Here is a 16,788-nt window from a genome sequence, read left to right on the forward strand (position 1 = left end):
CCTCCGCGTCCTTCACACAACTCTGTTTGCAGCACATAACCGGTTTAGAAGCTTCATGTGAAGCAGAACGTGATCGCCGTGTGTTGCAGTTGGAGGTGGAATGAGAGGAATCTGCTGCAGCTTGTTTTATGTTCCTACATGACCAGAATGAAAGAGCTGATTTTCATGCACAGAAAGAACCCTGTTAAGCAACATGCACAGATTTCTGTTAATTTTCATGAATGGCAGGCTGGTGCAGTTTAAGTGCTGGATCACTGGTAACAATAAGAGCTGTGACTCGCTTGTCTGGTGCCATGTGAGAGCATCGGCTTAAGGTGGTGTGAGAATGTGGGACTGTGGGTTTACTGAATTCCTATCCGGTGAGCGGGGCATTGGTTTCTGTCTAGACAAAGCTCGGTTGTCGGGGAGACCCATGCAGATCCAGGACTGCCCCAGTCTCCAGGAAGTATTGGTGGGAGGCGGCGTGCTCTTGTTTTTCATCCCGCCAACATTTACCTCCTTGGGGGATTTCAACAAATCCAGTCAACTGCTCAGAGCGGGCTTTTCTTTTTTGTTGGTGGTGGGAGTTTTTCTCCCATGACAGGGTGGAGACAGTTTGGTGCATTTGTGCAATGATATCAACGGAATAAAAATCTAACTGCTTTCGCGTCTCCCACTCAGCAGGAAATAGCAGCCTGGCCCACCTTGCACACACACACACACACACACACACACACACACACACACACACACACACACACACACACACACACACTCTCTCTCTCTCTCTCTCTCTCTCGCTGGTGTAATATTCTGTGTCTTATCTATTAAATCTGCACCTTTTTACCTCCTGACACTAAACCACAAAAGCAATTCTCAATATCTGTGCTCTTGGAGCCCTCTGTGTGGCTCTATTGTCTCTAAGTGAGCAAGATAAGACAAAGACAGTCAGTGTGGCGTCTCACAGCGTCAGATCAGGGAGCAGACAGGCCTGACTAAAGGGTTCATTAACTGCTACTCTCAGCCATGCCCCAAGGGCTCTTTCCTGGAGCCGCGTGCTCTGTTCCACTGCATAGGCACTTTCCTGGTTTCGGAGGTTTGTAGCGATGACAGCAGAGTTATGAGGTGTTTCCTGGAAAATAATACAATTTGGAAAAAGACAAAAATAACCTTGTCCCACACCTGAAGGATTTTCAACTCTTATAGGCTGCAGGACCTCATGCATCCTAACATCCCTTTGAAGTCAAGTTTAGTGCCGTCTTACAACTAAGAGTAGACACAACTCACCATGACTTTCTTGTGTGTGGCTCCTGAATTGCATTTTAATGACCTGGTTAGAGAGGGTTCTTTCACTTTAAAATGTATTATGATAAAGGGACAAGACAGGCTGCTTATGTTTCATAACCTTAAATTTAATTTTAGTTTGTCTCTGATTTATGTTAAGAAAAACAATAATCCCCTCCCTCATATAATGTATGGTTGTAATCATCTTTAAATATGGGAGTTAGTGAGGGAGCTATGTGAAGATGTTTAAATGTGTTGTTGGTGAATTCATTCTCTTGCTACAAAAAGATTCCTAAAAGATAACATCAGTCTGGGAGTCTCTCCATTAAGCCTAATTCATGCTTCTACATCGAAGCTAGGCCTTAGCCTACGCGAAGACATGTACCCTATGCAGAGCCCAAAGCAGTAACTGAACGTACACCTCCCCTGAAATGTCACCATGCATCGAGGCGACGTAGACCACACGAGTTGTGATTGATCCGCTCAGAAACCTCTATTATAACTGTTACGACATTTGACTCTAACCATAGACTGTATATAGAGATGTATGACATGTCTCCACTCCCTCCCTTTTTATATACAGTCTTTGCTCCCCCCACTATCCAGAAGTGAAGCCAAAATATCCCGGATACAAAAGCTGCCATCTTGGGCTGAAGATGTAATTTGGAGCTAGGGCTTTGCCTCATTTTTATAACATCAAATAAATACTTAAAACTAAACAGTCAGCCACTAGGGGGCCATCAAGAAATTTTGGCTTCACTTTTGTCGTCCATCTTTATATGCAGTCATGCTCAAAACCATAAATGTCTGTAGGATTCAAACTCTGGGGATCTGTATCAAATGCAATATCATTACGATGCATTCAGAAGTGTTGTGCTAAAAGACTGACACTGCCATCCATGCTGCTACTGTGGAAATAGCATGAGAGCTGCTTCCTCTGCTCTTATTATTCAGCACTGATGCGTATGCAACAGGTCTGCATGACAACCACCACCCACACTCAGCTGTGTGACAGCTTTTCCAAACAGCTGGGGGCGCATTGCGTTGCATCTGGTCTTCCAGATTTAGCATCAAATCTAATTTCTCTGTGTCAGTTTTTCACTTTTCTGTAAGTGCCAAAGAAATAATCTCCCAAAGCCAAATCAGTTTTTTTTTTTATGGGGGGGGGGATCAAAGCAAAGCAGGGAGGAAACTTCGAGCAAATGCGTGATGACATGTAGTAAAAAGAGCAACTCCTGTTTCAAGTTTTTTTTTTTCAGCTGCTTGTCATCTATTGACTTCCAAGAGCATTGAAGGAAAAGTCACCAGAACTTCAAAGAAAGCCTCAATCCATGGATGTTATTCACCATGCCTCTCCACAGGGTGTGTATGAAGGGCTGTGGATGAACTTGTATCTCAGGGAATCATGAGGCACATTACTCAAAGCTTTGAACTTTAAAATGTCTGTGACACACACACTAATACACACACTCAAAGGAACCTGTTTTTCTGCACATGGGGCCCAGGTGGGAGGAAAAGGCAGGATGACAGAGACTGGAATCTGTTTTCTCGTGGCTGACCTCACCCTCTGCAAATGTGTTGCATGCCTCTGCAGAGCTCACGGGAAAGGTGTACAGTGGAGTGTGGAGAAACTCCAGAGAGAAACTCACAGCCCGTGACTCAGAGGTTTGGAACCCTCATCTCCCTTTTTGGCTTCACACGGGAGGTCTTCAAAGCTCTTTGCACAGCACCCTTGACACCTTAAAAATCTGTCACCATCAAAGCTTGTAATCAATGATGTTCCTGCACGGATTGGAAAGTTATAGCATTAGTCATACAGTGTGTCTCAATATACCTCAGAGGAGACATTGTGTGTCTGTCTCTGGGAGGCCTCTGTCTCTTTCCTCTGCACGCCTGATTGGACAGACTGGCTCCCAGATAGCATCAGGCTGTCTGAGATTAGCGCTCATGAGGGCGCAGTTAAACTTGTAAAGAGCCCTGGACTCCTGTCCCGGTGCCTCTGTTCTACACAAAGCCCAAATAGCAGTTGTGAGTGTGGCACAATGCTGATAGCCCTGTCTGCATTGTCACCGTGCCTCTCAAATGTGCCCAAGCCTCGGAGCTTATTGTTAAGGCAGCCACAGATCCTGGCCCAGGAGCAGAATGTGGAGCCTGCTGGTGTTGTTACCAGGCAGTTCAGCAGTGTTTCTCACAGATAATGGAGCTGCTCAGTGTCCCTCGGCCCGGCACTTTTGGAACTGGACAGCGGATAAGTAATCATTTAGGCTGCAGCTCCCAGTCTGCCTTCTGTTTATCAGACACTGAGCAACACCTCTGTAATCGAGGAACAAAATGTGTATTGTGTTCACTCATTGTACAAACAATGAAGACAGGCAAAGAGTTACTGGAGTTTGTGGTGAGAATGTTTGATATAATGCATGAGCAACATGTGCAACACTGTTCACTGCGATTAAAGGGCTGCAACAAGCAATTGTTTCATTATCAGTGAAATGAGATGGCAAACTCACAATAGGTCTAGACTCACATGACACTGAAAACATACTTATATCACATTATTCCAGGTGTTCATCCTGGATATCATTTACAGACCTTCTTCTATTCTGATTATGAGGCCTCAACATTGTGAGTTGTCTTGTCTTCATTACAGAGTTTCAACACAAAAAGAGAATTTTAAATCTAATTTAATAACTTTATGTATGGAGCCTAATCATAACAATACATTATCTCAGGCACTTTATGTTGTAAGGTCGAGACCTTACAGCATTTTAGAGAGAACAGTTCCCACAACGAGAAAAAAACTTCAACGAGAAGAAACCTCCAACATAACCAGCATATTCCTAATAATAATAATGAGAATAATGCTGATAATAAGCAAAAGGCTCATGATGATGAGAAAAACAATAATAATGATAATAGTGTCAGATCTAAATGATGCAGGATAATAACAGGAGAAGCAGAAAAACAACAGGAGAGAGAAAACAGTGAAACAAGTGTAATTATGTATAAGTGTAGTTATCTATAGATGTTGGGGTCAGCGAGCCGAGAGGCGGGGTACTGGTTGGCTATCTATCACAGGGCTGATCTACAGAGACAAACAACCACCCCCACTCACACTGGGCCATGTAAAGTCCCAGATTAACCTTACCTCCATGTCTTTGGCACGTGGGAGGAAGCAGGAGAAAAAACCCAGCCGACAAGGAGAGAACATGCAAACTGTGTGCACCGTTTTAAAACAGACTTGACATTTCCATCTTTGGACAGTAATTAAAAAATATATTTTTATAGATTAAAGACTCCAAATAGCCACAGCAGCAGTAATGAGTTGCTCAGGCTGTTTTGTGTGTTGTAATGCAGAATAAAGGAACACAGCTCAGTCCATCAACTTCACTGAGATTATTTTGTGTGACCATGCATGCAGCATTGATCATGCACGCAAACTAGATCTACTACTCTGAAATACACCAATTTTCATGTTGTCCTGTATGCTGTTGATTTGAATGTACGTGAGTTGTTGGTGTATTTGTTGGGGAAGCACATCTGAGCAGTGAGTAGAGTTTCAAACCCCAGGCCAGAGCGTGCTGTCATAAACTCTGCAGGACCCCTCTGCTGGCACTGTGGGAGCCCACCTGTGTAAAGCCCTGCAGCCACATCAAAGAAATCTCTCTGCTCTAAGACTTCAAATATATTTTTTTATCAATGCTCTCAGTGTGCCACATGTTGACGTTCACCACACATTAAGTACATATGCTGGAGGCAGACAGACACACCACAGCTGAAGGCATCACTGCCATTCTTAGGGCTAGAAGGATTTTAAAGGTTCAGTCCACATACAAAGGAATTACACACCCGACAGTGACAAAGTCCCTTGGAATGAATTCTATTTTTTTTCTGCCCAGGCTTTCCGCGTCAGGCTTGAAATATCTGGTTGTGTTTGTATTTTGCGTAAGTGTGTAGGCTAATAGATATTTGCCTCATTGTTAAGGATCATTGCAGAAATTGTAGGTGTGATTGTCATTTAATTAAAAAGCAATAAATCAACATGTAGGAAATAAGCCTGTTGGTTTTCTGGACAGGATGGCTCGTAATCCATGTAAAACCACAATTTAAGTTTTTTACTGTTTGGGTTTTGGGATGAGTTTAACAAATGAGATTTGATGTGTTCACTTATGATCTTTAGAGCTGCAGGAAGACACATTTTTTCAGCCTTTGAACAAAGCAAAGCTTGGTGTCTCAGCCTAAGCTAATCAGGCTGTAGATTTAGATTTAGCAAAGGCTAAAAACCAGCTTGTTGTAAAGATGGACTACATGTCGGCCCCCCAAAAGTGAAGCCGGAGTGTCTCAAAAGCCACCTGGTGCCTTGCTGCAGTAAAAATGAAAAAATAAATTAAAACACTTCCTCTGTGTTAGTGGATGAGTCACAGACAGGAATAACAAGTCAAAGTATACACCAAATTAATTTTTGGAAAATGTGCTATCTGTTATTGTAAGTAGTTCTTATCCCTCTGATGTATGTTCATGGGCTCATTTTGTTTTTAGAGTTATATGGTTTAAATTCAATTTCTGATGTCATAAATATGAGGTGAAACATGAAGACTGACAGCTGTAACCGAGTCACGAACGGTCAAGTGCATTTATCGGTGGAACCACAATACAATGACTCTATCCCCCGATTGTTACTGTGCAGTCTCTGGCTCCAAATTCAATTATTGGCACAAGATGGCAGCATTCATGTCTGGGATATTTTGGCTCTATTTCTGGATAGTGGGAGGAAGTGGAGATGCATCGTCCATGTTTATATACAATCTATGGGCTGGGCTACACACAAGAGTGGTTCCTGTCCAAATGTTGAACTATAACTTTGATTTACAAATAGTTATTAAAGTGCACAAGACAATTCTATAGTTATGATTAAATTGAAAAGATTTACATAATATAGTCTAGAATCTAATGTATATAAACAACAATCCAATCAAAAAGTCCCATAGATGAGGTGCATTCAATCTCAGTGTACCCTATAAGACTGTTAGAATCCCTCAGACCCAGCAGGATTACTGTGAAGCTGCCCACCATGCTGCCCACAGAGAGAGGGAGAGGATTATTTGAAAGTCAGCACATTTGAGGTGAGCTGCACAGCAGAGTCTGTGTGTGCCCACGCGAAGGAGAACCACTCCTGATTCAAGTGTGCGCTCTGAACTCGTTCACCCCTGAAGACTGCTGCAGATGATATTATGCCACATGTGGTCTCCACTGGTAGAACATGCCACACCAACTCAGTCTCTATGGATCCACTCTTTTCCTTATCTGTCACTGTTATTGGTCCTAGTTCAAGTTGTGCGTGCACAACTGTGTTCATTACAGACGTCAATGTGAATAATCTTTACATGCGTGAAAGCCTTTGCTCCAACATGCTGAGCAGATGTGCTGCAGCTTTCCTCATCCAGCTGCAGCAGGACGAGTATATAGATGGATGCACAAGCTTTTGTTCGCATTGCATCGATTATATATTTTTATGTGGCCTCAATTCAATGTCACTGTCAGATAAGCAAACAAGTTGGAGAATGACTGTGCTGTAAGATCTCCATTAGGGCCACTTTCATGACACGACAGTCAGGGACATAACAAAAGAGCAGTGAGACAGAGAAACCCTTAACCTTTCTTTATGTCTTTTACAACCAATTAGGCCTCTTGTGCCTCCCTCTAGTCAGAAAGAGCTCCACAGTATAGCCACTGGCGTCACAGAGTATCCCTGCCTGTGTCGGGGGGTGAGCACCAGCCCTCCTGTGACGCAGCTCGTCCTTAGCCTGTGTCCACTCATGACTGGCCACTGCAACCGAGGGCTTGAAAATTACAGCTGTGTTGATAATAAGAGCCAATACATGAAGTGCTGAGTTCCTGGGAACAGTGAGTCAAAAAAAACACAAAAATATGAAAGCAGATGGTTTATTTTTTAGAAACAGTTTTTATTTCTTGTGTTTTTAGTATGTAAAAATATAACATCATGCAGTCAGCCTTTGTTCTACTTTTTCTGTTACCTTGGCTACTGGCCTGTGTGTGTAGCTTCTATTTTTAAAGCCTCCACCCCATATTTAATCATTTATACTGTAGAGGGTAGCTGCCGACACTGCTTCCTGTGGAGGAAGCAGGAGGGAGTGGGTGGAAGGGGGGGATTAGAGGGATGTGTGGTCTTGTCTCCTGTCTGTAGTCAGTTGTGCAGTTGTACATGTTTCATCTAACTTCCGTGTCTGCGTGCCCCCCTCACTCCCTCCTCCATAATATCCTGCACCAGAGCACAGAGCACATTTCCCACAGCACATGTCAGTTTATTTTCATCAGTCCCACAGAACAACCCTGTGGTGTGTTTTCTCCATTTGTTCCAGGAACAAAAGCTACAAATGATCAGAGCTCAATAATGTTTGGGCACGCAGAGAGATTCTCATTTATTTCACAATCCTGTTCTTAATACATGATGTTCTGTTTGTGCATTAGAGGCCGCTCCTCTTCCCCCTTCTAAGAAATGATGTTTGTGCAGAACAGAGAACAGGCATCCGATTTTTGCTTCTTCCTCTTTGAACTCTGCAGTGCTGTTGGCCAGGCTGACCGGCAAAAAGTTGCAGCTCTGCCAAGTAGTTCAGGGAGTGACGCAATGAGCCGGTAAAAGTAAACCCTTGTATCCTGGAAGTGGGAATTGTGAAACAGGAGTCCGTTAGGCATTTACGCACATGTAGCCATCTCCAGATAAGTCAACTGTTGTTTCTGTGAAGTTGCTCAGCCTGAGGCACTAGACATTTGAGCCTCTTAGTAACTTTACGTTTATCATTTATGTTGTAAAGTCAGTGCTGCAACTAAAGATGCTGACAATTTTTCAACTAAGTACATTTATTTCATGCTATAGTGTCCCTGGTCAATCCGTTGTAACCAGTAGTTTTCCCTTATCATGTAAAATATCTGATGGATAGCCTTGTGGAAAAATGCTGCAGACATTATTTCATTCCCACATGGTGAATCCTGATGACTTTACTCATCACCCAACCTTTCCTTTAGAACCACAATGAGGTCGACATCTTTGGTTTTGAGTGAATTATTTGCTGAATTAATGACATTTCAATCAGCCACCACAGTTCTAGGATCAGTGCTAAATAGCATGAGCTAGACAGTATAGTAGCTATTGATAACGCTAAACCAAAATGGTGACAATGATAAACGCAGAGTATTGTTTAAGTAATGAGTGTGTCAGTCCTCTGTGATTAGCATTTCACCTAAGCCCCCCTGGATCCACCCCCACATCCTGTTGTAGTTGTAAGTTTTTAATATTCATGTTCTCTGAATACCATGGAAAAGATTTCACCATAACAGAAGGGTGGAAGCAATTAGCAGCAATTTTTCGATGAAGGTCCTGGCACAAGTCCCAGAAGTGTTAACTATACGTGCTATTATCGACCCAGTGAAGATCCACACCCACAGCAGTTTGGCTTTTCACAAGCTTTTGCAGTAACAACATCATCAGTAACTGACCCCAACAGAATGAAAACACTGTTGTGCTGCTCATTGTATTGACCCAGAATCAACTCAAGTTTATCGCTATCTCAAGCTTTATCACCGTTTGCAAATTGTGTCCACTGAACACTGGAAAACAAAGTTGGTTGGATGCCATCTCATCATGTCCAGCTCATCTTAACTACTTTACATGTTGTTGCCCATTGATATCTTTATATGTTCCTTTAAATATATGATAACATAACCTCGTCAAAACACATATTTCACATGTTTTGCAATGAATTCTAAACACAACGGAACACGCTTGATAAATAATTGAACAAATCACAACATAAAACCAATAAAAACAATAAACCTATAGGTGAGCTATCTTGTTTGCTGGATTTTCTGACATTGTATAAAGTCAGCAATAGCCTTTGCAGTATTCTTAACAGCAATCTGACCTTTAAGTTGCTTATTTAATCCCTGAGGAACAGCATGTTGCCAGGAAACATTTGAGTAGATTCATGACACTGTGCCCCTGTTGGTTTCCTTTGTACAAATACCAGCATCTCTCTGCACTAATTAGCACACACAGTGTATGTAACCTATATTTTGTCTTTCTTTCCACAGGTTTGAGCACAGCTGTTCACAAACTGCAATGTCGTCAAAGATGCAGAGCTCCAGCAGCATAGCTCATGCCAGGCGGACGGTGCAGCAGCTGAGGATAGAGGCCAGCATTGAGAGGATAAAGGTGCGTTTATATTCACAGCCGTGCACCCTGAGTGGTCCACTTCTGCTGCATTTATGTTGAGGGTGATCAGTGTGCGGATTGATTTCTTTGCAGGTGTCCAAGGCCTCGTCAGACCTAATGCGCTACTGTGGAGAACACGCAAAGAACGACCCGCTGCTAATGGGCATCCCTGCCTCTGAAAACCCTTTCAAGGACAAGAAGCCTTGCACTGTTTTGTAGGGGAACTGAGCTGAACGCCTGCTGCTTGTCCTTTTTGATGTTTATGTGGAAAAGATCTGATCGTAATACTGTTCGCTCCTTGCCTTAAGGCCAGCTTATCCCTTTTCATTTTTCACATGTCTGCTGCAGTTTGATAAGAAAGGGATTCAGTCAGATAGCAGTCACACCAAAGAAACAGGTGTAAATCTGAAGCTGTGACCTCTGATCAGATCTTTAGCTCAAACAAAGGTGAATACAAGTTTGAATGGAGGCTCTGCTGTGATTTTACTTCCCCGTGCTGTTATCTGATAAGATCTAGAGGAAACTGTTCCACAGAGGAAGAGTCCCTGACCCTCTAATTATCACAGCAAGCATAAACAAGCCCCCTCAATCATTGGTCCAATCAGATCTAGGCTTTCAGCTTTCACCTCTTACTTTCATCTGGCTCGCTGTGGGAAACGTTTTTTGTAGTTTGTGTGCTTGTGATAATGAGTGCCTGAGATAATGGTGTCCTGTGGTTGGAAGAGTAAACTGTGCTGTCCATCACACAGGAGGACAAATAGAAAGAGCAGAAGTCCAGTGCCACTGCTCCTGTGATATTATTTGCCATCTAGTCACAGCCAGACATTTAAATTAAAATTGAAAATTAATCAGATTGGTTCAGATTGTTGAGACATAATTTAACTTTCGCAGAGACAACACTCGATTTTCAGTTTTTTGGCTCTGTTGGGTGTCAAACACTTTTTAAGAACGAGTTGAATAACACTCATCTGAATCGAGTGCAAAACAATGAAATATCTGTCTAAACAGTTTTTTTTAAATTGATTTTGTCATGCAATCAACTTAGAAGTTAATTTACAACTCTGAGTACAAACATCTGTTAATATGAGACACACGAAGTACAAGGTACGGAACATGATGTCCGATCATCACAGACTGTTGTTGAAGGAAAAATATTTGAGACCAATCTGTGCCATTTAATCACTGTCTCTGTTATATTAGACTTCTGGTTCCTACCACAGAACTATTATTGTCATTACTGTTATTGTTACCTGCAGTTTCTTTGTTTCTCTCCACAGAACTGAGGATTATTACTGTACTATTACTTTCCTGTACTCTTTAGGCACTTTCAGACCTGTAAACACCAGATGACTGTTATACTCTTGAGTTTGAAACATTCCACGTTTAAAGCTGCTCCAAATCCTACTTTGACTTTACTATGAGCATCTTTGACTGGCTGTATTCAGCTGTCATTTGTGTGTTGGTGCTTGTGCAAATCAACTAATATTGCAATTTTGCCAGCAAGGGCCTTAATGATGAAGTAAACCTGCTTCAACCTTTTGACTACCTTTTAGTCACACAAGTGCTTTTGTGTAATACTGTGAATAATAAAGGCCCTGTAGGTGAAGAGGGTATATTTGACAAGAGGCCATTTACCCTGTATGATGTCCTACTTCTAAATGACTCATGTATGTCCATGTATCACAGTATGCGCTTGCTTATAGCTGTGTAATGTACTTTCTGCAGGATTGCAGTGATTCAGTCAAACCTCAACTCTCAATTTCTGTTTTGCAACATTAATTCAACTTTTGGATTAAAAATGAATGTGTTGTTATGGTTAATTGTGTATTCGGTTGATTTGTGGTGAATCTAAATCAGAAAAACTGCTGGTTTCTCACACATGGTGAGTATGGTAACTACTTACTGTATGCCGCACTCTGCCTTTACCTGTCTGTGGTAAGTGCAAATAAACCTATGGATAACAAGTCATTAAAATAGTCTTTATTCGTTCAAATGATTAAAAAAGATGGTCGAATATTTGACGAGACTGTATTGTCCAAACTGTGTCGGACTCGTGGATTTATCAGTCTGTGTGTGAAAGAGATGATCGCCTTTAAGCATCAGTTATATGATGCTGCACTATTAAATATTTTGATATCATTAATATATCAGATGATTACTTGTACTGTGAAACTGTCGCTGATGGTGACAAACGCAAAGAGAATTGTCAACCAGTTGCGTTCATCTACTAAGAAACTCCAGCGAGCACAGGTTCTCCTTACTGCTCTTATCCCCTAATAAATGAATTGTTTGTCATATAATATCACATATTTGATGACTTTATTCTCATAATTTGGCTAAAAAATCTTCAACATGGCTCAAAAACACATTGTTGGCTCTAGCGCTCATCAAACAAGAATTGTTAGTTACCAAGGATTGCTAAAGTTGCTCCGTGCCTGCTGGATCATGATGAATAGGCAATTCTGATATAACAACTTTATAAGGTGATTAAATGTTAGAGTAGTGTTTAAACATTGTTCTGCTGCCAAGAGGCCAACAAGATCAAACAATGCTGCTTTAAAATGAAACTATTCTGCACTTGCTGTGATTAGATTAATCCCTGAGGCTTGACTTCCCTCAAAAGTTCACATGGGAAAAAAAAACTTGTACTGCTACTGGTAAATACATTAATTCATCCTTGTCTTTAAAAAGGTGATTATAGTTTGTGGGAAATGAATGTAAACTCCTTGTAGTGTGAGAATTAAGTGTGGAGAATTTTAACATCCCTTTTAAAGGGGGCACACTGCACTGAACAGTAAACTCTATTTATCAGAGACAGATCAGTCTTGTCTCTGCCTGCATCAATGATAGTATCTTTCTTTAGATGTTGACAACATTATAACTATTCATTTAGGCAATTAGTCATTAACGAGTTCTGTTGTTGCTTTGTCAGAATCACAGGTTGTCACTTTCAAACAAACGCATCTAGTATTTGGTCAGGAGAACACAAACATTTGCGGTTCGCTCCAGTTCCTCAGCGGAGCAGCCCCAAGCCATGGTCAGCCTGTTATGCAATAATCTCTGCTCATGTGGGCAGCCCTTTCTCTCCTGTCTCTGTCTTCACAGGTATGATGTTACATCCAAAACAAGGTCAGCCCATATGTTGGCCCACATTGGTGTAATCCTCGCTCGTCAGGCTGTCAGGACTGGCTTTGTAGCAGCCTCATTCGCGGTGATTGTGTTACCTGTCAGTTTCAGGTAAGCCCAGAGATAAGCCTGTCATCTAGTATCTCCAATATCTCACCTACTTTTAGTAGGTAAATTTACGTTGGCATATTTTTGTGTCATCTCGAAGCACAATCTTCATCTGGAACTAAAAATGTTTTCTGTTCTACTGATCAGTCACTTGCGTAGAGGAAGACAGCTCTATAGCTACTGTACAGTACCATTTAAATTGTGGCCAGCGTCTTGCCGTAGACTGACTGAAGGGAGATCTGTTCAGTGGCGTGCAGACCTGCATGCGATTTCCTCTGTGCATCACTTTTGCAAAAGACACCCTTTAACTTAAGTCAATTTAACACAGCCACAGAGCCTCCAGCCACTGTCACACCCCCACATTCCTCTCCGGTCTTCCAGTCAGTCCTGCATTTTGGCCCAGTTCTCCCTCCCCATCTGTTATCCACTACCCGGCAGCACCACCGGGGAGGTCTGCTGTCCTCTTCATGTCCTTGGCAGCACACTGACATCTCAGCGTCAGACTGGCCTCTCTGCGTACACGATCTGCTAATTACAAGTGTTGCTATTGTCAGTGTGTCAGTGGTCAGAGGGAACGCCTCTATTCATGGGGCTATTTTTAGCCATGAAGCTAAAGTACTGCTCAGCTCTGGCAATGGAGACGTGAATAGCCCTGACTCATGCATCCATTGTCTTGTGACCCTCTGTGTCAAAAAGGCTTTGTCCCTCCCCATTCTGCGGAAGCACCAATAGGTTCTGGTTTTCTCTTTTTGCAGCCTGAAATGGTTCGTCAACATGGTTTTTCCCTTAATGCCTCCCTGCTATTTTTAATCCCCTCAGCAGTAAATTTAACCGTGATTGCGTAGATGCAGAGGGCTGTGAAGTAAGCGTCATCACAACGGGCACCATCCCACTCACTATCAACTACAATGGGAATTCTCCTCCCCTCAATGTAACTAGATATTCAAAATATGCAAAAGGTCACATTTTACTGGAGTTCCCATGCGGGGGTGGAGTAGATTACAAGGCATCTCAGGCTTTAGCCCAGAGCAGGTAAATATTTTTGTTTAAATCAACAGTATGACTCAAATAAAAATCATGGAGGCAGACTACTGAAGTTACCATACAATCTTGCTGTTGGTCCAACAGATCAGGTGAGAAACATGCAGAGTAAAACACCAGGGGCAATATCCAAACCCTGTGGGAAAACATGTTTCATGTGAGTTCTGTCCCTGAGAGGCTCCAGGCACGGGAGGCATGTGTCCTGATGAACTTGTGCAGTTCCTCAACATGTGACTTCCTGAATGCTCACCTGTCGCAACAGGAAATCATTAAGGCAAAACCAGCCATGAAACTGTTGTTTGTTTTGTTTATTTCAGTCAACTTGACAAATTCCATGAAGTAATGCACAATAAATATGACTCATTAAATTAATAACACATAAAAACATCAGTTAGTGGACAAGTCTAAACATTGCAATGCCCTTCTGATAATAATAATAATAATAATAATAATAACCTTTGAAAACTTTTCCTTTAGTATTATCAAAGTGGCAAGTCTTAAATAGTATTAAATAAATATGCTGTCAAAGAAATGCTTGGAGTTTGGTCAATTTTTCCTCAGGCTGAGAGCTCTGAATGGTCCTCTCCAGTGTGGTCAGGTTCTTGGGAGTCTTGTCAACTGAGGCGCTCTGTCTCTGCTTTTTTCCCCTCAGTCCTGTGCTTGTGCTCACCACCACGTGTGCTTCTCCTCTCACATGATTCAGTTTCCTGTAAGGGCTTCTATCTCGGCAGAGAAAGGCGCGGTCGTACATTGGAAATCCTGGAACCAAGACTGCTGAGTCACTCTTCCTTGGCACATGGGTTCACCCTGACCTGGTAAATTTGCTGGAACATAGCCCTTCCTCGTGCGCTCTCTCTCGCCAGCCCCTCCCGTCTCTGTCTGTCTCTGGGGTGCGTTCCAAAGGTGTCCAACGCAGACATTAACACAGGCCTTGTGAAGTTACTTTTTTTCCCCTCAAAATGCACACAATACATTAATATTCCAGGCAGTTTCATCGGTCGGGCAGGTTGATGACAGGCACCCATTGATCCAAACAGCGACTGTCTCTGCAGAATCTGTTCACTTTGCTCAGCGCAGGGTTCTTCCACAGTGACGACTGGGGATTCTGCAGGAGAAGGGACAAAGGAGTTACCACCTGCTGATTTATGAACATGCAAACAGTCTGAAATCATTCACATTGCACAACCATGACTAGTTACAGTTCTTTGCAATGTTTGACAAAGGCCGGTAAAATGACTTATTTTACCGTCTGAGGGGAAGTGAGCAATGTGCTGCAGTTGTACAGTAAACAGACGTGAGTAATGAAACTTACAGTAACTAGAACACAGTGCAGGTCCATGGGCTCCCCTCCAGGTTTGACTCCACCGAGGATCTCCGCCAGACGCCTCATGTTGCTCACCCGCAGGATGTTGATGTCATTCTCGCAGCAGAATGCCTGGATTAAGGTGAAATGAATCTGAAGAGCCACGTCCTCCTCCTCGTCGTCTGTGGCCAGCAGACACAGCACCACGTTGTCTGGGTCCCTGTGGTAAACAACGAGACACATTAGTAAAACGAACAATCCCCCACTCAGCCTGAATGATACGTGTCAGTGCTGCAGCAGTTGAGACTATTTTTAACTTACGCGTTCAGTGACTTTGCTGCCTCGTACACACCGACAGTGATGCAACCCTGAGGCAATGCAGAGCTCAGGACCTCCTCTAACGCTTTGGCCACCGAGTCCATCCTGAAGAAAAACACATATACCACAAATTTACTGAAAAGTCAACAAGCAAAACATATACTTAACATCATATTATATCACATTTTAAGCCCAAGTTAAATATTGTGAATGACAACTACTGATGCAACATTGCACTGAAGTGTTTTGACTGCAGGGGTCCACACTTTCCAAACTGTCCTAACAAGTCTCATGGATTAAGTTATCAAAGAAATCATCGTGGTTGCATCAAATAATAAGTTTAGCATTAGACGCTACAAAGGCACTGATGTGTCTCTGTGTTAGACATTAATATTTCTGTTTATACACGTGTTTGTGTGGATTTTAACCTATGGTGTGTGGTATTGTATCTGGACCCCGGGTCTGCATGATAAAAGTCATCAGTGCAGGAGCAGCACGCTGTAGTGAACAGAGCAGACAATAATAGTCTGTCCATCATTCGCACACAATGCACGTTAGCTTAAACTGCTAAACGCTGCTGACTAGCATACAGTGAAGCTCAAGACGCTAAAGTTGACACAGAAAAGCACCTGACAAGAGAATAAGTCGAAATGAAACGTGGAGAGAGTTCAGCGCCCCCCCCCCCACACAGTCTCAAAAACCGTTAAATAAAAAAAGTGCACGTGGGGAAAAGCAAGAATAAAGCAAACCTTTCTGACGGATTGTCCCCGCTGCTTTCTTCTAAAGTCATATTGCACATCCGAGCGGCTGGTTGCTGTCCCACAATCTCCAGGACGAGTGTGTGCGAGCTGCGGAGCGTGTGTGCTGAGTCTGATGATGACTCCTGAGCTGCGGCTCCTGTCCTCACTGCTCATTAGCATAAACCGGTCCCGTTGGTCACGTGGACATACCACAGATTTACACCCGCCGTGTCTTTGTGCCTGCAGCGACACCCCGCGTCGCGACCTCGCACCCGCAGCTGTTTTTAAATAGTAACACGATGAAGTAATTCAGTGGAAAACGGGTGCGATGGAAAGTACCTGTTGTGTTGTCACTGAACACCCAGTCACTCATTTACGGCAACATGTGAGCACACTTGTTTTTCCTTTTGAACTCGTGCAAGTTGCGTGCGTGATGCAGTCACAGCAAAACAACAGTGTTGCACTGGTTTGAAAGATATTGAGATATTTAGTGAATCGCAAACCAAAAGCATCTATCAGATTGTACAGTGTATGGACAACAAGATTGGCTTAAAGGGATAGTTCACCCAAAAAATGAAAAATTCAAAACACTTTTGGAGTTTCAGGGGTAAACAGCATGGCAGTCAAATCCAATACAGTTTAAGTAAATGGTGACCACTTCT

At 42.7% G+C, this 16,788-nt stretch overlaps 2 protein-coding genes across 4 annotated transcripts in view; one reads left to right on the forward strand and one right to left on the reverse strand.

Annotated features, from left to right (window-relative positions):
- Positions 1-11,310, forward strand: part of gng12b (guanine nucleotide binding protein (G protein), gamma 12b) — a 29,563-nt gene extending 18,253 nt beyond the window's left edge. For 2 of the 3 annotated variants that reach the window (XM_020080669.2, XM_069522539.1), the window contains exons 3-4: positions 9,370-9,490; positions 9,584-11,310. In XM_020080669.2, coding sequence (XP_019936228.1) covers positions 9,398-9,490; positions 9,584-9,709 — 219 coding nt within the window. In that variant the 5' untranslated portion in view covers positions 9,370-9,397 and the 3' untranslated portion in view covers positions 9,710-11,310. Of the gene's footprint in view, positions 1-7,145; positions 7,165-9,369; positions 9,491-9,583 lie in introns of those variants that run through there. The other variant, XM_020080670.2, reaches the window with a different exon arrangement.
- Positions 11,311-14,058: 2,748 nt separating this feature from the next.
- Positions 14,059-16,381, reverse strand: gadd45ab (growth arrest and DNA-damage-inducible, alpha, b). The gene is made up of 4 exons (XM_020080667.2): positions 16,136-16,381; positions 15,390-15,491; positions 15,078-15,288; positions 14,059-14,870 (listed from the first exon to the last, which is right to left on the reverse strand). Exons 1-4 carry the CDS (start codon positions 16,183-16,185, stop codon positions 14,757-14,759), a joined length of 477 nt encoding a protein of 158 aa, XP_019936226.2. The 5' UTR covers positions 16,186-16,381; the 3' UTR covers positions 14,059-14,756.
- Between the last annotated feature and the right edge of the window lie 407 nt (positions 16,382-16,788).

The sequence above is a fragment of the Paralichthys olivaceus genome, chromosome 3 (assembly GCF_024713975.1).
Source record: "Paralichthys olivaceus isolate ysfri-2021 chromosome 3, ASM2471397v2, whole genome shotgun sequence".
NCBI lineage: Eukaryota > Metazoa > Chordata > Actinopteri > Pleuronectiformes > Paralichthyidae > Paralichthys > Paralichthys olivaceus.

Bases quoted from the DNA above. Each gene is read 5' to 3' on its own strand.
- gadd45ab (XM_020080667.2), bottom strand. From the start codon at position 16,185: ATGTGCAATATGACTTTAGAAGAAAGCAGCGGGGACAATCCGTCAGAA. The intron at 15,289-15,389 runs GTAAGTTAAAAA...TGTTTACCACAG, and splicing joins GCAGCAAAGTCACTGAACGC to GGACCCAGACAACGTGGTGC. The intron at 14,871-15,077 runs GTAAGTTTCATT...CTTCTCCTGCAG, and splicing joins TGCACTGTGTTCTAGTTACT to AATCCCCAGTCGTCACTGTG.